The sequence below is a fragment of the Podarcis melisellensis genome (assembly GCF_964234715.1).
Source record: "Podarcis melisellensis genome assembly, chromosome: Z".
Taxonomy (NCBI): Eukaryota; Metazoa; Chordata; class Lepidosauria; order Squamata; family Lacertidae; genus Podarcis; species Podarcis melisellensis.
The window spans coordinates 12361643-12384683 of NC_138547.1; the positions used below are offsets into that span (position 1 = coordinate 12361643).

General features: G+C 45.6%; 1 protein-coding gene across 7 annotated transcripts in view; it reads right to left on the bottom strand.

Moving 5' to 3' along the window:
• Nucleotides 1-11023: 11023 nt before the first annotated feature.
• GAPVD1 (GTPase activating protein and VPS9 domains 1) overlaps nt 11024-23041 on the bottom strand; it is a 52602-nt gene continuing 40584 nt past the window's right edge. For 6 of the 7 annotated variants that reach the window (XM_081896293.1, XM_081896292.1, XM_081896291.1 and 3 more), the window contains 10 exons: nt 21752-21832; nt 20644-20766; nt 20389-20518; nt 19177-19286; nt 18018-18177; nt 17558-17745; nt 16727-16940; nt 15666-15738; nt 14182-14379; nt 11024-12068 (listed from right to left, as the gene is read on the bottom strand). In XM_081896293.1, the coding sequence (XP_081752419.1) occupies nt 11928-12068; nt 14182-14379; nt 15666-15738; nt 16727-16940; nt 17558-17745; nt 18018-18177; nt 19177-19286; nt 20389-20518; nt 20644-20766; nt 21752-21832 (1418 nt within the window). In that variant the 3' untranslated portion in view covers nt 11024-11927. Of the gene's footprint in view, nt 12069-14181; nt 14380-15665; nt 15739-16726; nt 16941-17557; nt 17746-18017; nt 18178-19176; nt 19287-20388; nt 20519-20643; nt 20767-21751; nt 21833-23041 lie in introns of those variants that run through there. The other variant, XR_014164464.1, reaches the window with a different exon arrangement.

A 23041-nucleotide genomic window follows, 5' to 3' on the forward strand; every position in this document is an offset into this window, starting at 1 on the left:
ATATTCTCACAGTGGCCGATCAGATGCCCCAATGGGCAGCCCACAATCAACTGGGCACAAGAGCTCTCACCCCACCTGTAATATCCAGCAACTGGCATTCAGACGCAGAACTGCCTCTGACTATGGAGGCAGAGTATAGTCACCGTGGCTAGTAGCCTTGTCCTCCATGAATTTGTTTAACCCAGGGGCTGGCAACCTAAGGCCCGTGGGCCAGATACAGCCCAATCGCTTTCTCAATCCGGCCCACAGACGGTCCGGGAATCAGCGTGTTTTTACATGAGTTGAATGTGTGCTTTTATTTAAAATGCATCTCTGGGTTATATGTGGGGCACAGGAGTTTGTTCATCCCCCCCCCAAAAAAAATTATACAGTCCATCCCACCACAAGGTCTGAGGGATGGTGGACCGGCCCACAGCTGAAAAAGGTTGCTGACCCCTTGTTTAATCCTCTTTAAAGGCCATCCAAATTGATGGACACTGTGGGAGGGAGTTCCATAGCTTAACTAAGTACTTTGTGAAGAATCCCCCCCCCCACTCTGAATCTTCCAATACCATCATTGGATGTCCCCATGTTCTAGTGCATCGTCTGAGAAACTTGTGCCCCTCTTACTTGCCTTTTCCACAAGTTAAAAAGCCCCCAATGCTGTAACCTTTCCTCACAGGGGAGCTACTCCAACCCCTTGAACATTTGGGTTGCCCATTCTTGAACATCTTCCAACTTTACAATATCCTCTCCAATGTGAGGTGAACAGAATTGTGTGCAGCATTCCAGACACTGTATCTGAAATCCAGCAGTGGGTTTAGGGTGGTGCTCTTCAAAGACTACATGCTGGCTCAACCAGCCCAGCATGTGCTCCGACTTCCGTCATGGTGTCCTGTTGCGCCAGAAGTGGTATAGTCATGCTGGCCACATGGCCCAGAAAAGCTGTCTGTGGACAAACGCTGGCTCCCTTGGCCTGAAAACGGAGACAAGCACTGCATCCCATAGTCGAATTCGACTGGACCTAACCATCCAGGGGTCCTTTTACCTTTTTTTGCTAGTGGAATACATTGCAATGGCTCCTGATAACTCAGTGAGACTTTTCCCACTTCCCCGGAGATGCTGTACTACTGAGCTAAGGGCCTGTCTGCTATAAATAAGTAAGATTCTAGTCCTCATGGTATTGAAAAAAAGTGTAGATTTAAACAGGATTCTGCTTTAAACAGAGTCAGGCTGTTGGTGCTTCCAGTTCAATATTGTTCAGGCTCTCCAGAGTTTCAGATGGATAGGACATTCCCAGTCCTATCCACAGTGGCCTGGGATTGAACATGGGACATTCTGCATGCAAAGCTATATCTCTCATAACAGTTATGAATTTTCCCATTCATTACATAAAGGTAAAGGGACCTCTGACCGTTAGGTCCAGTCGTGGCCAACTCTGGGGTTGCGGCGCTCATCTCACTTTATTGGCTGAGGGAGCCGGTGTACAGCTTCTGGGTCATGTGGCCAGAATGACTAAGCCGCTTCTGGCGAACCAGAGCAGCGCACGGAAACGCCGTTTACCTTCCCGCTGGAGCGGTACCTATTTATCTACTTGCACTTTGACGTGCTTTTGAACTGCTAGGTTGGCAGGAGATTCATTACATACAAAGGTTTATATATCAAGATCTAAAATAAACTGGGGTTGTTGTTTTTTTTGCTTTTGCAATTAAAATAAAATGGGATTTGGACCTGAGCTCCAGCCCTCAATGTTCTTAAACATTTCAAAATGAAAACTTTCTGCCCTTCCAAAGAAACAAAGTCCTGGTCTGAACAAGACCAGAGCCATTCAGCCTGTGATGCCAAGACTTTTGAAAAGTTGGGCCACACTAAACATTTTGCACATAGGCTGGTTTTGGATGAGGACTTTGAAGATGTCTGTTTCCTCCAAGCTATTTCCACCCTCCTGGTTTTGGCTCTGGGCCCACATTCCTAGCAGCCTGTTGAACCCCAGGGCTCTGGAAGCTGTCCTGGGGTCAAGCTGTCCTGCCCTGAGTTTAGTCATTGGCCCAGCAAGGGCTCCGCCATTGTAGCTGCCTCAGCCATGGGGGGACGAGCCGTTAATGGCAGGTCTCATTATTAGGCCAATGGGGAGCTTTCGGCAGGGTGGCGGTGAATAATGGCCGACCTCAACACCGTTGCTCCCTCCTGCCGGCTCTGGAGCTGTCGCTGTCAATCAGAGCACCTGCCAAAGGCTGCAGGGCAGGGGCGGCGCAGCTTTTGTCAAGGAACGGGGAACGGCCAGGCTGATCATCCACCAAGGCCATTTGGCATGTTGTGGCCACATTCGCACCATGCATTCAAAGCGCTATGATGCCACTTTAAACAGTCATGGCTTCCCACAAAGAATTTGAGGAAATGGGGTTTGTTAAGGATGTTGCAAGTTGTTAGGAGACCCCTGTTCTCCTCACAAAGCTATAATTCCCAGAGTGGTTAACAATCAACCCTTCTTCCCAGGGAGCTCTCCCATGGTGGTGGAACAGACAGGAATTCAACAAGTGAAGCTTTGTCGCAATATTTAATAAACAAGCTTCAGGATTTTATTTTATTTTTAATAATAAATCCCAGGCTGCATCTGTACTGGGTTTTAAATGGTTTTTAATGACAAAATTGATTTGTTTTTAAATATGTAATCTATATCTATAATTGCTGGTGTTTTTAATGTTAGATTGCTCTGAGATGTTATGTAGGAAGTGATCCATAAATGGAATGAGATGAAATGAACAAATGATGGGGGGGGGGGAGTATTTTTAAAGGGAAAAATTAGGCTGCCATACTGGTCGCTTGCAACATAACGGAAACAAAATCTATAATAAAGTGTGTTATGATATGATGATAAGATATGATATATTCACACTCACACACATATGTACAATAATTTACAAATAACCAAATGTCAAAAGCACATCAAGCAGTAACTTGCAATCATGTCACTTCAATGCAAGCAGTGGCTGCACCCGTTGAATACCAGCCTGGTTTGCTGCTTTTGAAGACACAGTAGTGCCATATAAAGCCACCTATATTTTACTTTGTCTTTGAGAAGCTGGAATTATCCCCCTGCTCCCCCATCTTGGGGGCGGGGGACAAGCAAGCAAAGCAAATTTCAGGGAATAGAGATTCTTGTTGAATATTTAACAAATTTGCTTTGTGTTGATTTCAGACCATTGGCCCATCTAGCCCAGCAATGCATTCTCTGACTGGCAGAGGTGCTTTGGGCAGAAAACGACTCTTTTCAAAGGACTCTTAAGATTCTTTTCTTACCAGAGGGGGCATGTGGGGTGTGTAAGAATATAGAAAACTCCCCATTCATAGTCAGACCATCAGTCTCTTTAGCTTAGCACTGCATGGTAGCAGCTTTCCAGGGGTTCAGGCAGGGAGCCTTCCTAGCCCTACCTGGAGATGCCCTGGATTGAATCCAGAACCTCCTGCATGCAACACATTTGCTTTATCGCAGCCAGCAGATTTCCAAAGAGCTTGGACTCTACCTGTCTTCAAGCCTACCATCTTTTCTGTGCTCCGGTTTCTGTGCTTAGTCGATAACACCTTTTTGGGATGGGGTGGGGAGCACCTCTGCCATGATCAGAAAGAAAGAATACTTTTTAAAGTAAGCAGCCAAGTTTCCCTGCCACGCAGAATCATTTCCAAACTAGAAAGTAACATAATCAGCCTAAGACCTTGGTAGAAAACTTCAAGGCACAGGAGCAGGACCTGTTTTTTAAAAAACAGGTTGTCAACCCTGTGGCCCAGGGTCCTAATGGCAAAGCAACTTGAAGCCCTAACCCCCCACTGCTCTCTCTTCTTAGGATAAATGAGAATGAAATAAATATTATGGGCTGCATCCAACATTAGTCCGACTCAGACTAGACCCATTGGAATGAATAGAGATGACTAACGCAGGTCCATTGATTTCAATGGGTCTGAGTACAAGCTAGGTGGATACAAACCTTGTAGGTGGAGCGAAGCAGATGAGAGAAAGCTGGGGCGGGCAGAACCCTGATAAATCTGGAAGCTTGTCGGCAGAGGCCGACTAAAACTAGCAGGTCTTGTGGAGAGGGAGCATGGCAAAATCTTAAGTGTCGTGGAACCAAACTTCACAACAGACTTATGGACACTTTAGACTGGGGATGTTTTTGCTACATAGTGCATTTATGGTAGATTCATGTTGGACCATCAGTGCATCATTCCACTTTATCAGTAGTTCTGCAGTGCTCTGCCAATGTTACTGTAAGGTAAAAAGGTAAAGGACCCCTGGACAGTTAAGTCCAGTCAAAGGCGACTATGGGGTTGCAGCGCTCATCTCACTTTCAGGCCAAAGGAGTCAGTGTTTGTCCACTGACAGCTTTCCGGGTCATGTGGCCAGCAGGACTAAACCGCTTCTGGCACAATGGAACACCGTGACGGAAACCAGAGCACATGGAAACACCCTTTACCTTTCCGCTGCAGTGGTACCTATTTATCTACTTGCACTGGGGTGCTTTCAAACTGCTAGGTTGGCAGGAGCTGGGACAGAGCAATGGGAGCTCACTCCGTCACTGGGATTCGAACCGCCAACCTTCGGATCGGCAAGTCCAAGAGGCTCACTGGTTTAGACCACAGCGCCACCCACGTCCCTAATGTCTCTGTATTGCATTACTGTCACTTGCAAGGCAACTCTTGCTCCGTGATGCAGCAAAAGCAGAATGAAAAAATACAAGCCAGAACACTTGTGGTATGAAAAGTTACAGGATTTCAGCAGGATGTTAACAGGATGTACGCCGACTGGAAATGAAGCAGGTTGCCCACCCTGAAACTTTTGCAGGAGCAAGCAATTTCAAAAGTGGGATTGCAAATCATCATGAATGTGCAATGAAAAGGATGTCTGGAAGGGCTCTTAAGACTCTTATTACACTTGAATGTTCAGCAGTCCTCAGCAGAGCTGGCCCCAGACATTGTGCGGCCTGCGGCAAAGGACAAAATGGTGCCCACCCTCTCCCTCTCCCATTTTCATATGGTGACTCTACTGAGAGCTGACTAAACTTCATTGCTGGCATCAGGATAGCAATAGCAGAATCCCCCAGCCCACATGAGGGCTGCCGACACAGGGCACTCCAGCTCCTGCCCTCCTACAGAGGGAACAGTCAAGGAGCTGCTGCTGCTGCTGCCCCCTCAACTTCTGCCCCCTGAGGCAGTTGCCTCCCTATGCCCAATGGCCTTGCTGGCCCTTGAATACGTAAACGGAGGTAGTTTACATATGTAACGGTTCTTAAACCGTTAAGGAATGGATCCCAGAGAATCCACTAGTGCTCTATGGGAATGCCCCTCTGTGCAGACCCCCACCCACCCAAAACACCTGGAGCGGTGTGTACATATGTGTGTTTGTAGGCCTTCCCAGGGGCCTGTTGGCTCAAGAACACCCCTCCTCCTGTTCACGCTTCCAGGTATATGATTTAATGAAAGGCACAATAAGAAGTGAGACAATTAGAATTTCTGCCTCATTATCATGGTAATCTTATCTGTGGGATAATGAGGTATTAATGGAGATTTAATGTGCCTCTCATAACACAATCCCTTGGAGAAAACACATAAGGAAATTGCTGTAAATCCACTTAATGATGGAAAGGTCCCCAAACGCCATCTTCCAGGGGATGAAAAATGCCGGCAGCGAGCGAATGAGATTCAAGGTCAATCACACGGCAGGGACTTTACGGCAGGAGTGGAGGCAGTGGGGAGAGCTGCCATGGCGGAGGAGATTGGCACAACTCAGGCCCAGCATTTTGTAAGGTCAGCTGCCCGGGATTGGCTGAAATGACAAATCATACACCACACACACACACACACAACCCCAGCAGTTTTGAATAACCAAAAATAAGGAAAATACTCAGTATGGAGCTCTTTCACAGATCACCAGTGAATGTAGAAACATTGGAGGCTGAACTGGCAAACTGATCAGGAACGAGACCTTAGGATTGTAGTCAATAGCTTGATGAAACTGTTGGCCCAGTGTGCAGCAACTGTGAAAAAGGCAAACTCCATGCTAGACACCATTACAAGAGGACTTGAAGATAAAGCTGCCAATATCATAATGCTGATATACAGCGGTGCCTCGGGTTACAGACGCTTCAGGTTACAGACTACGCTAACCCAGAAATAGTACCTCGGGCTAAGAACTTTGCTTCAGGATGAGAACAGAAATCGCCTGGTGGTGGCAGCAGGAGGCCCCATTAGCTAAAGTGGTACCTCAGGTTAAGAACAGTTTCAGGTTAAGAATGGACCTCCAGAACGAATTAAGTTCTTAACCCAAGGTACCACTGTATACAACTGCAAAACTGCATTTAGAATACTGGGTATTCTGCCTGCCTCACTCCAAAAGCATCTTGCAGAGTTGGGAAAGGTTCAGAAAAGGAAAACCAAAATAATTGGGGGTGGCGGGGCGGAGAGTGGCTCTCCTAGGCGGAAAAGTTGCAGCATTGGAGATTTTTTAGTTTAGCAAAGAAAAGAAAAAAAGGCAAGGGAGAGGAGACATGATAGAAGTTCATACAATGATGCATAACTTGGAGAAAGTAAATAGGAGAAATTTTTATTCCTCCCTCTCATAATGCTAGAACTCAGGAACATCCAATGTAGAAAGATTCAGACTTATTCAAGCAGGGCACAATTCTGAAACTCAGACCCACAGGAGGCAGTGATGTATAAGTAGATGACATCAGCAGGAACAGCCACCAATTTGGAAGGCCTTAAAAGCAGGTTGGACAAATTCATGGAGGATAACACTTTAAATGGCTACTAGCCACAATGGCTATCCTCTGCCTCCACAGTTGGCGGCTCTATGCTTCTGAATACTATTCACAGAAAGGGAGATGCTCATTTGCTTGATTCCAGCTTGTGGGCTTCCCGTTAGGGACTCTGGCTGGTCCCTGTGAGAACAGGATGCTGGCCTAATGTGCCATTGGCCTAATCCAGCAGATTCTATTATGCTCTTAACAGCGCCTAAGGTCACAGAGGTCATACTAAATGGGGAGCCCTAGGGTAGTACAGAAACTTGGCCACTAGATGTCACTCAAGGCATGCACAGGTAATATGCCCAGGTCTTTGCCAGGGATAGGGCTTTCAGAAAAACACCTCCCTTTTAATGCTGGAGCCCTGAGATCATGGAAAGAGTCCCACAGCAGTGTCAGCAGCTGAGGTATGTGTGTTGTAGAGAGAGGAGGAAGAGGTGTGTGAGAGTGCTCAGGGAACATCACTGATACAACCCCAAGAGAGGGAGGGTCCCTCCAGATTACTGTATATGCTTATCAAGTGTTTGCAGGTAAATTAAATAACATTAGCCATTTAAATGAGCATTTAGTCTGATTTGTCTGTGGGGAGGTTAGATGATGCTGAATCAAAGCAAGGGTCCCACACTTTACTTTGCATTTTCCAATCAGGTAGGTAGCCGTGTTGGTTTGACGCAGCTGATATATATATATATGTCCAGTAGCACGTTAGAGACTTAGTTGGTCTCTAAGGTGCTACTGGACAATTTTATTATTATATTATATGTTTTGCAATCACTTCTTCCTTATTGCAGAAAGTCAAATCTTTGCCGAGAAAGAGAAGTGGGTCGTGCAAGACTTCTTGCACAATCTGGAGTTTGCAGTGCCAGTATGCAATTGAATCTCAGCTGGAAATATCGAGTCTGCAAGTGACTGGAGCAGGGGGAAATCCCCCAAGAGGCAGCTGCTTTCCTAAACTGATCTGCAGGAATTGAGGAGGGGAAACTGTATGCATTGCAAGCGTGTGGGTGTGAGACTACTCCCACCCACTTCTGGCCAAGTGTGAATCTGGCTCTTGTGCAAAGAAGTTAAGTATTGCTCCCTCCCCTTCCAATGCCTTAGGGACAGAAACATGACATTGTCTACAGATGTAATATTCTAAAAACCAAACAGAGCCATTGAGGAAAAGAAAAGTGAGGTATCTGCAAGGTCTGTAAAATACAAATAGTTCCTTAAACTAAAAAGGACACCCCCCCAAACAAAGCAGTCCAATAAGAACTGAGCATGCTCAGTAGCAATAGAATGTTGAGTGACAGCTGGAAAAGAAAAGTAGGAAACAAGACCCTATGGAACAGAATGGCATGCTGGAAAGAGAGGTAACCTGGCTGAACAGAAACATATTGAGGATACGCTGCAAAATTTTCTTACCAGCACCATGCAGACACACACAGATTCTGACTCTACTGTAGGATTCCCCTCTGCGTGGTACCACTCATAAAGCAGGCAGCTGACAAGAGTGACGACTGAAGCAGGCATACAAACTCATCTTCAAATATTTGGTGAGAGCAAGCTCTCTATTTTTTCATTGTAAGGGCTAGAAACTTGTTTTTTTATTTTTAAAGGTTTTTGGTATGTTCAATTCTGTGCCAGACACCAGTGATTTAAATGCACAGCCTCCCTGAGGGCTCTTGTGGAACGCAGCAAACATTTTGCTTTCTGAGCAACAGTTGCAGCCACCATTCCAAAAACTAGGTTAGATCAAATTCAAATGTGCCTATCTTTCTGTCCACGCTTTAAAAAAAGTATAGGTAAAGGTAAAGGGACCCCTGACCATTAGGTCCAGTCGTGACCGACTCTGGGGTTGCGGCACTCATCTCGCTTTATTGGCCAAGGGAGCCAGCGTACAGCTTCTGGGTCATGTGGCCAGCATGACTAAGCCGCTTCTGGTGAACCAGAGCAGCGCATGGAAATGCCGTTTACCTTCCCGCCGGAGCGGTACCTATTTATCTACTTGCACTTTGACGTGCTTTCAAACTGCTAGGTTGGCAGGAGCAGGGACCGAGCTCACCCCGTCGCAGGGATTCGAACCACCGACCTTCTGATCGGCAAGTCCTAGGCTCTGTGGTTTAACCCAAAGTGCGTTCCCCAAAAAAGTATACAAAGCCCTAATAACCCACCAAAAATATGCCTACAGCAGAAAATGCTGGTTGAACCTAATTAGCACGGCAAAGGGGGGAAAATCAGTCACTATTTTGGAAATTGGTTACCTCCGGCTCCCCCAAGGCTGTTTCCCCTCTATCCACACAAATTCCACCTGACCACTGGGTCTATTTTCAAGCTATGTATGAGAATGTTGAATATCCCATTCAGGAACATGAAATAGAGCAGCTGGCTAAATGGCCTACAGTCTCGTAAACAGAAGTGAAATGTGCCGATTTAAAAAGACATCAATGCTTCTGTCTTTTAAGCCTTCATCGTTCATGCTTCTATTTTTAAAGTGGAAACGAAACAGTAGCTCACCAGAAACTAACCCAACATACATTTATCCACAAGAGTTGAAGGACCTGTTACGAATTTTGTTCCCAGAAAACAAGGTATGGGTGGCAATTGGGCCATCACACACAAAGCAACCCTGCTCTCTGCCTCTGGGTGCAGTGAAGTGGGGAACTCCTGGTCCTCCTACTGTTAGATGTCAACTCCCATCAGTCCCAGTTGGTATGGCTAAGGATCAGGGATGATGGGAGTTGGAGTCAAACAGCATTGGAAGAGCAGCAGGTTCGTAACCCCTCTCCTATACTGTCCAAAAAGAGAAAGGGGGAATCAGATAATGACAAAGACCTCTGCTTGAAAGCCTGGAGAGGTGCTGCTACTCAGTATACATGAAACTGAGAACCCCTTCGGTCCATCTAGCTCAGTATTGTCTACACTGACTGGAAGCAATCATACTGTTTTGGAGATAGGAGTCTCTCCAGCCCTACTTGGATGCCATTGGGGTTTGAACCTGGGAGCTCCTGCATGCAAAGTAGATACTCTACCACTGAGAGACAACCCCTAGATTGTACAATCCATCATATTTTAACTTGTAAAACTCAAGAGGAAAACAACACTTTAGCTCTTTCCCCCAATACAGTGGTGCCCCGCAAGACGAATGCCTCGCAAGACGGAAAACCCGCTAGACGAAAGGGTTTTCTGTTTTGGAGATGCTTCGCAAAACGAATTTCCCTATGGGGTTGCTTCGCAAGACGAAAAAATCTTGCGAGTCCCCGCGGGGTTTTTTCGCTCCCCCCCCTTTTCCTAAGCCGCTAAGCCGCTTAACAGCTGATCCGCTGATAAGCCGCTTAACAGCTGATCACTAGAAGCCGCTAGACCGCTGTAGCGCTAATCCGCTAAGCTGTCAATGGGCTTGCTTCGCAAGACGAAAAAACCGCTAGACGAAGAGAATCGCGGAACGGATTCTTTTCGTCTTGTGAGGCACCACTGTATGTGCAGCAACAAGTTTGATCAAACCCACAGGCAGAAGTGTCGTGGTGAGAGTGCCAAAGGCAGGATCCGAGCTGAGCTTGCTATGTCAAAGAAAACACAACTGTAAACTCTGGGGCCTGTTTGCCCCACTTGTGACCCTCCAGCTGTTGCTAGACTCTTGACTCCCATCATCCTTGGTTGATCCATCCTTGCCTGGGGCTGAAGGGAGTTGGGAGTCCTAACATCTGGAAAATCACAGGCTCCCCAGGCTAAGGTTACACTGGGGAAAGGGGGGTTATCATAGTCCATTTATTATTATGTAACGTACAAGCAAAACATACACAGAGTTACTTATTTTTCTCTCTGATTAGGAACACTTCCTCTCTTATATCCCTTTGTATCTATGTTTAAATTGTAAGCTCCTTGGGACGGGGACATGCCCTGTCATTGCAGAAAGATAGCACTATATAAGAAAGAAATGATCTGCGGAGTCCTGCTGTACAGGAAGCCAGTCAGCCAGCCTGGCCTTCATCCTGGATACTTCATTCCACCTCCCCCCAACCCCAATTCCCCATTTTCCTCTCTGCTTCCCCCCACCCCACATCTCCAAGATAGCCAGAGATTATGCCTAGTCCTCAACCAACTGCTTTTACACACACACAAAAGCAGCCCCATAATTTGTATAATAAACCCCTATATATTTGTTTTTCTTATTGGAAAAAGAGCAGTGTTATCCTACATACAACCAGTTTAAAACTACAAACAGCAAAGAGAATGAGAAGCCAAAAGACACACAAAGATTTTCACCCAAATGCTTGATGTATGCTTTTAATACGAATAATCAAAATATATATTACAGATTCTGGTTTCGTAGGGGGAAAGTTCCATTTCGGGTTTGTACAGTATACACAGTATTTCCGAAGGAAAACAAACAAAACAAACGTAAGGTTATTGATGTTTCTTTCTTTCGCTTATATTTTAAATTCTCTTCAAGCAATCCCGCTTCCCCCTATAAACCCTTAAACATCACCTCTTTTGTGCAACAGATGAATAACTCTAATGCCCTGTCCAAAATTAGAAAGAATGTGCTAATTATGATAAAGGCCATATGAATATCTTCCAGTTTTAGTATACCATTTGGTGAGCATTTACATTTTAATAAATACATTGCTCTTTCATGATTCAAGTTTGACCCCTTCACTTGCTGCAAATTCTCCTCTGTGACTGGTGCATTCCGTCTCAACAAGACAAATGAATTCTCGTAAATAAAGATCATTAGAAAGTGCTTACCTTTATTCTCTCCACTCACCAAGTTTTTTAAAAAGTTCTAACTAAATTGTTAAGGAAAAATTTTTTTTTGACATGGAGGCTGTGGCAGCAGAAAAAATGCCTGGAGATTCCAGGATACTTTAACAAGTGGTCCCTTTTATTTTAATTATGATTTGACACAGTGCTAGTTTCTATGGGAAAGAGGATTCAAAAAGAAAAGGAAGCACACACACCCAAAATAATACCTCAAACCACCCTGCTGGAATTAGTCCAATTAGTAAAGGTTTGTTTGAAAATGCTTGGAACTCCTTTACAGTATTTACACATGGAGGTCTTCTCTCTTTGTTTTCCTGTAGCCTGATGGGCAGAGACCAGGCCTCATACATTCATAAAGGTCCTCCTCTGTGAGCCATTTGGTTCTCAGCAGAGATGCTGGCTGGGTTGGGTTTACTTGCGCTCGTCTATCGTTTTAATGAACTCAACTGCCGCTGTGAACTGCATCCACCAGTAGGATTCTTCTCCAGTTAAACAGTTGGCGTAGAAACTGCTGATGTACTGGACAGTGGACAACAAGCAGGGCGGATTGGCCTGCAGAGAGGAAGAGATGTATGTCACGGTTGGCAGGCCTGTTGTCTCTAGAGGTCGTTGGACTCCAACTCCTATCAGCCCTAGCCAGCATAATTTTTTTCCCACCATGGTGCCTATGTTATGGAATGCCCACCCTGCTGAAATATGAGAGGTCCCCATCTGCATGGGCATCCTGTCTGCTTTTGAAGGCACACCTGTTTACACAGGCAATTCCTTTGCTCTCTCAACCTGAGACTCCTGTTTTAATTACTCTGTTGTTCTAATGGTATTGTTTTGTTGCATCTTTTAAATAAGAGTATTTATATTTTAACGCTCGTGCAATGGATTTTTATACTTGTAAGCTGCTTAGAAGCCTATTTTGGCATCAAGCAGTTAATCATCATAATATATGATGGGAGCTCAAGTCCAACAACATATTGAGGGCACCATGCTAGCCCCCCCCCGCCCCCCCCCCGTTATAACGGCTTGGAAAGCAGGCAAGAATACCATTTAGAAATACAACTGAACTCTGAACTCTGCAATCTGAAGGAGTAATGGGGAAGGTACCTGCCTTCCGAGGAGGAAGATGATGGCGCTTGGTTCCTTGGCGGCAGCAGCAGCAAAGTGCAGGTGCCCAGAAGGATCGGGGTGGGGTCCCCATGAACAAGGATACCTTAAGGAGCTGAGACATTTAGCCCCCTTCCAACCACCCCACTACAGGATGGAGGCAGTAGCTAGGGTACACCCTCCCCCTCAAAATGCAGGAAGACTCCCTACCCCAATTCTCTCCCTCCCCCATCTCCAATTTTATTCTGCTTGCAACCTAGATTATAAGCTCATTTCTTCCCCACCACTCAAAAAAATATGTAGGGTAGGATATGCTGGGAACTGTGTCCCTCTCTCCCAGAAGATAATGTTGGCCAAGGGGGAAAGAAGGGGCACTGAAAGGGCTGATGACCAGCCCTCTGCACCCCTTCTCTCTCCCTCATAGAAAGAGAGATGGTTTGTCGGGGTTTAGCTCAGAGCCAAAGAATGGAGACGGACCACACAGCACACAGCACAGGAGGGGCAGGGCCTTCCAGAGAAAGACACTGAACACCCCCTAATTGAACCCTCTCATGAGAAAAGGGTACAGAGGAGACACACCTCTGGCCTGGAAGAAGTCAGAGGACCTTAAGCCATACATGCCACCTTGCGGCCCCTGCCAAGGCAGGATTAAGTGAAGCAGCAGGTGGAGGCACTGTGCTTGTTGGAGACTCTTTTCACCAATGACGCACCCCCCTCCCAAGGCCTAGTCCAGCCACTGGATAATAGCTGCCACAGCAGTTGAACCAGACAGAAGCAGGTAAGGCACAGCATACATGTAAAGCAGGCTCCCCAAACTCGGCCCTCCAGCTGTTTTGGGACTACAATTCCCATTATCCCTGACCACTGGTCCTGTTACCTAGGGATGATGGGAGTTGTAGTCCCAGAAACAGCTGGAAGGCCGAGTTTGGGGGTGCCTGATGTAAAGCATCCCCCCCACAACCAAGAATAATAGGAACAGTAGTTTACGCTGGGAATTGTAAGTTTTTGGGGAGGTATCTTTAAAAGTTGAGATTCCTGCATTGCAGGGTTGGACTAGATGACCCTTGAGAGTCCCTTCCAAAAATACAATTCTATTATTATAGCCATTTGGACTGGAATGGACCGGAGACTAGCCTAAAACAGTATATCCTGCTCCATACCTACTGGATATTTTCTTCTAAGGAGTGCCCAATAGCCCCCATGACCTTTGCATGGTTCTTGGGTGTGGAAAGCCATCTCTATTGGGCACAGACCTGCACCTTGCAGTTGGGAGAGCAAATGTCCCTTTTTGTCACAGGCTTGAAGCCTAGCCCACAGGTGCTGCAAAATGGCAGGTGGGAGACAGGGGCAGGAGGGTAGACTGTTACTCTCAGCCACGTCTCTTGAATACTCCCCCAGTGCAAACAAAGAGCAGAGCAGGCAGGAACCAGGCTAGTTCACTTTAAAAAAAATTACGACACCTGCAGAGAATGTTTCATGTAGGGAAATACTAAAAAGCGGTCTGCAGTCTGAGTTGTTTCATGAGCGAGAGAGGCACAAGGCTCTTGTGTGGGGACATCACCCTTACCTTTATGAGAACAAAGACGAGAACAGGGACAAAGTCGTCTGCCCCAGGAACAGAATCTTCATTTGCCAGGCTCAGCAGGTTCATGATTGTGGAGCACATCCGCAAGACACACTGCAGCTTGTCCCGGGGGGTTTTGTAGGCGCTGATGGTGCGGATCTCAGACTGTGCTGATGGCCATGGTGCTTCGCGGAGGTAGACCTGAAAGGAAAGGAGAAGATGTAAATATGCAAGCTTATTAAAATACCTGTGATTGGTGTAGCATAACCGTTAAAAGGCCAAGCTATGAAACAGAAGGTCCCCAGTTGAAATCTCACCTTGGCTGTGAACTCACTAGGAGGCTTCAAACAAGGCACACTCGCTCACCCTTGGAGCCTCAGTCTGCAATTTGGGAAATACTAACGCTGACTTATCTTAACTGGGTTGCTGGAAATATTACAACTAGAACCTGCGAGTGATGTGCTCCGAATGCTTGAGACCTCTACGCAAATGTTATGCGATATTATAACTAACACCTACTACGTATTTTGAAAACTTTCCTGTTTGCTTTGTATTTGGATCGTAAACAAATTCTGCGTGATCATTCCTGAGATCCAGGAGCAAGTGTTCACCCACGGTTGGAAACAAGCAGAGGCCTGTTTTTAATCAAGAAGGCAGACTGAAACTTTCAAAACTGCACTGATTCTAACCACTGATGTTTTTGGTTTTTTGGTACAAAACAATGAAGATTTTGTAGGGAGCCAGCACACAAAAGGCAAGGAAGCTTCCACATGCTACTAAATATGGACTTGCTGGGACTACTTATCCATTGAGCCTAAAAGGACTGGATGCACTTAGAAAAGCTAGAGCCACAGGATGGTTACTACTACTTCCAGACCTCACTGTGGTGAGGAGAAAAACTTGTACCTGCAAATATTAAGTGACGCAAACCCTTTCATGTACTTACCAATTCAGTCAGAACTAAGACTGAGTTATTGGGTACTTTTTGGTCTAATCTGATCCCCAAGCCCAGAAAGGGAATGGCATTAAAGCTCACAAGCACACAGCACGACCTCTAGCTTAGTACTGTCTACACTGACTGGCAGCAGTGGCTCTCCAGTGCTTCAGACAAGAAGTCTCTCTCGGCCCTTCCTGGAGATGCTAAGGATTGAACCTGGGACCTTCTGAATGCAAAGCAGATGCTCTGCCATTGAGCCACAGCCACATGGCCAAACTTTCAATCACTTCCACACAATCAATCTGAATGTTTAGGGAGAAGAGTTCTTCCTTCTCCCAACTCCAGCATATCCACACTGGCTCGTGTGTGTGTGTGTTTGTGTGTGTGTTTGTGTGTGTGTGTGTGTGTGTGTGTGTGCGCGTGCGCAAAATTCAACCCCCTACCCCATACTACAGTGACAGTCCACATCATGAACTGCCATCTTCAGTCACAAGTGATGCAGTTCAGACAAAGTCTTACTCTCAGGTGCCATGCACCACCAAGGACTTACCTCAGGAATCTGGAGTGCTTTATGGTTCGCAGTCACCACTTTAGATAACCTCTGTATGTGATCGTAAAGAAGCCTAGAAACAAAGGGGGGAGGGGGGAGAACCAAACAATTTAAGTAATGTAGATGGCACAATCTGGGATTCTGCATAGCGAGCACCGTTAGGTAGCAGGGGGCTTCCTTACGCAACCTTCAGTTCCTTGCAGCAGCACCCCTTACAAAAATCTGTCCTACAAAAGAGTCTGGGCTGTCAATCCAATAACTTGTATGGCTTAAGCAACTAATTGTATTTAAATATAATGCCTCAGTGAAAGTAACATTTTGAGGTTACTGAAGGACACAAGAACTTGCAATTAAAAAACCAATCAGCTAGCTTCAGAGACAGATCAGAATATCCACACTTATCCTGTCTTATTTTGGCACAGAAAAAACCAAGCGTTGGCAAGGCTGCCACTCTTCCAGAATCTCAAGCCCTCATTTTCTTCTCTTGTTGCCTCTAAGGACAGGCTATATATACAGGGGGGTGCGGAGGAGGGAGAGGTATATTGGGCCCAATACAGAAGGGGTGGGGAACCTCAGGCTTGAGGGCTTCAGGCCTCTCAATCTGCCCCTTGGAACTCTTCCCAAGCCACACCCTCCACTCACCCCCTGAGTGGTTTTGCCTGGCTGAAATGTGTCCTTGAACTCTGATAATGCCTCTAAAATGGGTAAGTAAAAAAAGAGTATTGTACAAAGGTAGGATTTACACCCATTGTTCCGCCCACTTGTTCCACTTGCATGCAGCCTCGGAAAGGTTTCCCAGACTAAATGTGGCCCTCAGGCTGGCAAATGAAAGCCCTAACAAAACCCCCAAGTTCAGAACAAGTTCAAAATGAACACTCATTTCTTGCAAAGGAAGAAATGCAACAGAAGGGAACAGAATTAGGGTATATGAAAAAGCTACAACCAGAAGCAAACTTGGGCCTGCACAGAAGTAGAGGAAGCACACAAGGAAAGGCAGCTGTGGCTTGGCCTCTGCTGCCATTATTGCTCAAGCCTGAAGAAACCAGCCATGTCCCACTCACTGGTCACGCAGGATGTCTCCATCCTGGTTAGGGTAGAAGGCCAGTTTGAAGATGCGGTTCATGACGCTGCGCTCAATTGCCAGCTGGGCATCCTGGAGCTGCTCCTCACTGGCGTTCTGCCAGATGACATCCTGGGCCATTACACCATAGAGAAATTGGAGGAAGTCCTCAACTTGGGCAGTTTTGTCATCCGCTGCCGTCAGCTTCTGGAAATCTTTGGCAACAAAGCAAAAGGGAGGAAATAACAGGGCTGGGGAGGGAGAAGCACACCCTCTCTCCTCACACACAACATAAGAATTGTTAGAAGCTGCTCCAAAATTACAATCCCCATGTCTTCTCCAGGAAAGCCATGACATTTGAACTTGGCAGTTCATGTGCACCACTATTCCCTATGCAAAGAACCTGCACATGTTACAAAGGAGAGCTGGCCAAGAGTACTTCCAAGGGAGAAATGTTTAACTGGATCTGCACAAGAACCAAGACCAGCAATACATACCACATGGGCCTGCTGCTTCCTATTCCATGACTGGTTCCTGCCTTCTCTGCCTACCTTAGAACGTCAAGTGGCGTGAAGTCACAGAGTGGGACCAGAAGCCCCTTCTGTGAGATCATAGCAGCTCAACCAACTGGAGTCAAGGTCTCCCCAATGGCAGACTAAAACTCCAATTATGAGTCTTCCCCTCACCCCTTTTATCTTAATACGTCTTGGACCATTCACTAGGGTACAGCCAATGGCCCGTCTCCTAGTAAATCTTTGAACCAAAGTGTGCCTGGCCCTACACTGCATACATCCCACTTCATCTCTTGTGCACAATGCCGGGAGTGGCTTACCTTGAATGAACGCCCTTATCTTTGACTCTTTGCTCTCCAGCAACAGCCGCACGCACACCGTGGTGAAGTATCGGTTTGCCACTTCTTTGTCTCGCAGGACTCTCTGCAACAGCCTTTCCAGATGGGCCTGGGTGGTCTGTAGACCCTGGCGGCACTGTGTCAGGTAGGCAATATAGGGAGCCCTTTTCCTGGGATTTGGGGTGGGTGGGAAGAAAGGGGTTGTACAACTCAATGACATCTGGAAAGTGCAAGTTTGGGGGAGGTGCTCCAAGCTGTTTAGGGGGGGCTTCAAAGCACCTGCCCCATGAGAAGTGACAGCATAATTCTACTCCCAAATTTATATGAGTGAGATGCAGACCCTTGTTGTCTTCCTGGGGGCATCTGACTGGCCACTGCTGTATTAGATGGGCCTGATCCAGCAAGGTTCTTCTTGTGTTCTTATGGAAGGTAAGGGATTTACCTGTAATCCTCAGCAATTGAGGCCAGCAGCTTGCGGCAGGTTCTGTTGTCAAAGCGGCCAACACAACGCATGGTCTCCTGGATCTGAGCCATCAGGTTCTTGTCCTGAAGGTTGATGGCTTCAGCTAGCTGGACTTTTAGGAAGCATACAATTTCATTGTCTGTTCAAGATGGTGGAAAGGGGGAGCGGAAACCGAGTGAGTAAAGGAGCATTGTGGTAATATCCCCCCCCCCCGAGTTGTGGCCCTGTGGGATCGCCCCCTGCTGTCCTCCCTGCCATCTTCTAGAGCACAAGAGATAGACTCTATATTTGGCAACACTTTGATTTCTCTCATACACTTCCTAGTCTACATTTCACACTAACACACACATATGCTATATCAGCCTTCCCCAACCTATTGCTGGATTAAAACTCCCATTATCCCCAACTGATCATGTTTGCTGGGGCTGAAGGCAGTTGTAGTCCAACATTTCTGAGGGGCACCAGGTTGGAGAAGAATGCTCTGCCTAGTTACCAGCAGGTGACTTGGCCATGGTTGCTGATGGGACATCTGGTTCAGTAATACCTAAAGGCCCACCATGTTCATGATAACTCATGTTGTTACCAACCCCTGTTCTAAGTGACAAACCATGTGTCAAAGAAGTAAAATAAGTCTGACTTTGATATGAGTTATATATCCAATGTTAGTCCTACTCAGAGCAGACACGCTGAAGTCAAAGGATTTATGTTAGTTATGTCCTTACTGCGGGATAAGTGTTTAATAGTTATTGTATCTGTATTCATTTAAGAACCATTAAAAAATTGTTTTTAAAAAAGTTATGCCCTTTTGTTTCAATGAGTCTACTCCGAGTAGGACTAGCATTAGAGAAGACTGATTCATTGACCACAGTAAATAGATTAACACTAAAATATAGCCCTAAGCATTGTATAACTTATGCCCTGAGGCTTTATGATGAAGGGTGGGTAAGGTATCCAATAAACAGAATAAAATTTCTCAAATTTTCCACTTTTCCTCCGGTGGGGACAGGGACAACACCACCCTGTCCCTGCTTCAAAATTTCCAGCAATTTTACGCATTTCTAAGTGGTGTCATGTGTCAAGTGTGCCTCTTACTTTAAGTGTGGTTGTTGAAGTCTGAAAGTCAAAAGAGGTATTTTACCTTCAGGGTCCGTATGATCTGGAAGGCCATTCCGCGTCGAGTGGGACAACATAGGGAAGGCCACAGAATCTGCTGAACAGAGGGCAAGCCGGAGTTTCTTCTTTGCATCTCTGGGAGGAAGGGGCAGAGGGGGAGAGAAAAAATATTCATTTCTGCCTTGAATATTCATATAAACACCAAAATCAATTTATTTTATTTCAGTGGCTCCCAAAAAAAGAGAGAGGTGGTGGTGGACTCTAGCACCTCACATGGAAATGCTCATTGTGTAATATGAATCTGCTCTCCTCCCTTTTCCAACAGGGAGAAGTTTATACAGTGGTACCTCGGGTTACAGACTCCGCTAACCCAGAAGTAGTACCTCGGGTTAAGAACTTTACCTCAGGATGCGAATAGAAATCACGCGGCGGCAGCGGGAGGCCCCATTAGCTAAAGTGGTACCTCAGGTTAAGAACAGTTTCAGGTTAAGAACAGACCTCTGGAATGAATTAAGTTCGTAACCAGAGGTACCACTGTATTGTGAGCCATTTGTTGGAATCCATTTTTGTAAGGTCTAACCCCAAATCCCCTGGAAGAACACACCAGGAGAGGAGGATAGATGCCACAGGGCCTCTCCCATCCCCCAAAAGAGCAATTCAAGTCACTTGCCTTCATGGTGATGGAAGAGCATAGAAAACCAGTAGGCAGTTTCAACTCTCAAGTTACACACTGGAGAATTTCTAAACAGAGCTTCCAAAAGCAGGGAATGTTATTTAGCATAGAGCTAAATGCCCGCCGTGTCTGCCTCTATACATCGAACAGCCTTAGTGTTTGGGCTCATTTATTAATATTCCTACATTTATACCTCACCTTTGCTTTGATTAGAGTACGTGGTTCACCCTCCCATTTTACCCTCACAACCACCCTGTGGGATATGCATGGGCGAGAGTATGCTGCTGTTCCCCAAGGCTTGGCCTTGGTAGAGTTGGAGGATTCGAACTGGTGTCTCTCTGAGTCCTGGTCCAACACTCTAACCAACACACTAAGGTGGAGAATTTTCGCCAAACACAGAATCCTAGACAGTATTTGGATCTAGCCTTCTTCCCAAAGTCCCTTTGTCTACTGCAGTGAACATCTCTCTCTCCCTCTCCCTCTCCCCCCCCTCTCTCTCTCTCTCTCTCTCTCACACACACACACACACACACACACACACACACACACACAGAGTCAAGCTACCTGTAAGAGAAAGCCGAATCCTGTGGCTGGGCTGCTTGGCTGGCAGAATCCGGAAGGTCATCTGCGGATATGTTCTGCAAGTTGTCGTCCCGCACAGAGTCATGGATGCTCTCGCCATCTCCGATGGCATCTAAACCCAGCCCACCAAATGAGCATAGAAAAGTTAGCGTTCTCACATTAGCAGCAGGTAGCAGCCATCCTCTTCCCCTCATTGCTTGAAAGCCATGACGGCTGGGGGCAAGAACAGACTCTCACCTGCATTGTCATAGGTCACTACAGCCCCCTCATTGGGGCTGGTTCGCTTAATCGCATTCCTGTACTTGTCCAGGATGTCCTCTGCTGCCTGGGCCTGAGCGCTCAGTCTAGGGCCAGAGTCATCTAAAATGTCAAAGGGGGGGGAGAGAAGCAGCAAGGAATTAACATGGGGGTGGGTGCTGGTCTCGAGTAGGCAGTCTAAATACCAAAGGCATCATGTTGTGGGTGAAGTCATGCAGCCACTACGGACATGACTGAATGTGAGAATACAGAGATGTGTCATTGGGGGTTTCTCCTAGCCGTTTTGCTTTCCCCTTTAAATCAAATGTGTGGGAAAGATAGCTGCAGAAACACAGGTTTTTGTTTTTTAAAAAAATATTTTTTATTAAAGATTGTCTTGGTTTACAAAAGTTCGTGCATTGTCTCTTTTTTCAGGTTGTAAAGTCTTTTCTACAGACCAGTTACATTTGATATGAGACATTAGTGTTGTATACAGTATAAGTTTGAGGAAGAAGACAGGGGTGGGATGGTGAAATTTACATGCCAAAACACAGATTTGAGGAAATAACCCTTTTTTTAACTGGTTCAGAAGGTTTAGATTCCCACTACAAACATTCAATGTGGTTATGGAAATGAAATAACTAAAGTACAACATTTTCTGGTTCAAACACACACTTAAAAACTCTTCATATTATCTGTGGTGCCCTGTTTATTAGTTTCCCCTTGTGTTTAATTTTAGATTATAAGCCTGCAGGTAGGGACTGTGTTGTGCTGATTGTATGTTGGCTGCTCTGGGAGACTTTTTGGTTGAAAAGTGGGGTACATAAACACTAGATAGATAGATGCGAGTTGCAGTTCAACATTATCTGGACAGCCACAGGCCCCACACCCCTGGTTTAATACAAGCCATCTGTGTGCAGGGAAACACAAAAACACACACAAATACAGCCTGAAGTGATGCAGTTCTACAGACTGGCCCCAAGATGAGTGTTCTCATGTAGTAAGTATAGGTAAATCCTACCTGAATCCCTAGACCAGGATTAAGAGTCCTTGAGATCTTCTTTATTTAAAGTCAACCATGTTATTAAATTCAGCAGCAACTACTAACCTTGAAGAGCGTTGTATCTATCAGGCACAAAGTCCTCTTTGTCCTTGTCCTGCTTCTCTTTTTTCCTAAATGGGATGGGAGCTGGGGATGTGGGGAAGGCGGAAGAATTTTAATTTGAAATAGGAACTTCTATGACAGCTCAGTTTGCACAAGATTATCCCAAAAAACACATTTCACCCCATGGTAATGAGAGAAAGGATCTGAGGAGTGAGAGGGAGAGAAATTCTGTGAACTGCCCAGAGACCACCGGGTATAGGACAGTATATAAATTCAATAAATAAAATAAAAATAAAAATACCACAGGTGCAAAAATCCCATTAGAGAGAGCTTATTCTAGGCATGTTTTGAGTGATATTGCCACAAGTCCAGGTGATAGGTAAACAGGTACATATATATATATAAAGTAACCCACCAGTCTTCCTGCAACAACACTTGAAGCTGAAACAAGGCATCAGCAGGCAAAGAAGCGAACAAGCTGTTTTCGGGGCAAGACAATCAGGTTTTTTTGTTTTGTTTTGTTGTTTTGTTTTTTAACTAAAAGGAACTTTCAACAAAAGCCAACTGCCAGTATCTCTACAGCACAATAGAAATTGCTTAAAAATGACTATATCTATTATGTTATAAAAAAACCTTCAGAATTTATTAGGTGCATAAGAAATAACACATAATTTACAGGTATCTAAGGGGCAGGAAGACTGAGTGTGGTGGGATTTTATTTCATATAGTTCAGTTTAAGATATACAAGTATCTCTCCCTGTGCCATTTGGAAAAACATGATTGCCATTTAATATATTCAGGTTTTGCATGCCCTTCCTTTAGTTGGATATATCATTGGATTTTTGGAATTGTTTATTTGTCTCTGTCAACCAGGCAGAGGGCCTTCTCGGCACTGGCGCCCACCCTGTGAAATGCCTTCCCACCAGATGTCAAGGAAATAAAAAACAATCTGACTTTTAGAAGACATCTGAAGGCAGCCCTGTTTAGGGAAGTTTTTAATGTTTGATCTTTTATTGTGTTTTTAGTATCCTGTTGAAAGCTGCCAAGAGTGGCTGGAGAGGCCCGGCCAGATGGGCGGGATATAAGTATTTATGATGATGTTGTTGTTGTTGTTGTATTTATTTTGTTGTTGTTTCTGTATCATTTAATTTTTTTAAAAAAAAAAGTAAAAAAATAAAGGCAACCCATTTTTCAATATGAATGTGACTCCCTGACTTACTGAGGTGATTTTCTTCTCTGTAAGGAAAAGCAATGATCACTTGAAAATGTGCAAAAGTCACCTAGGCCTGGTGA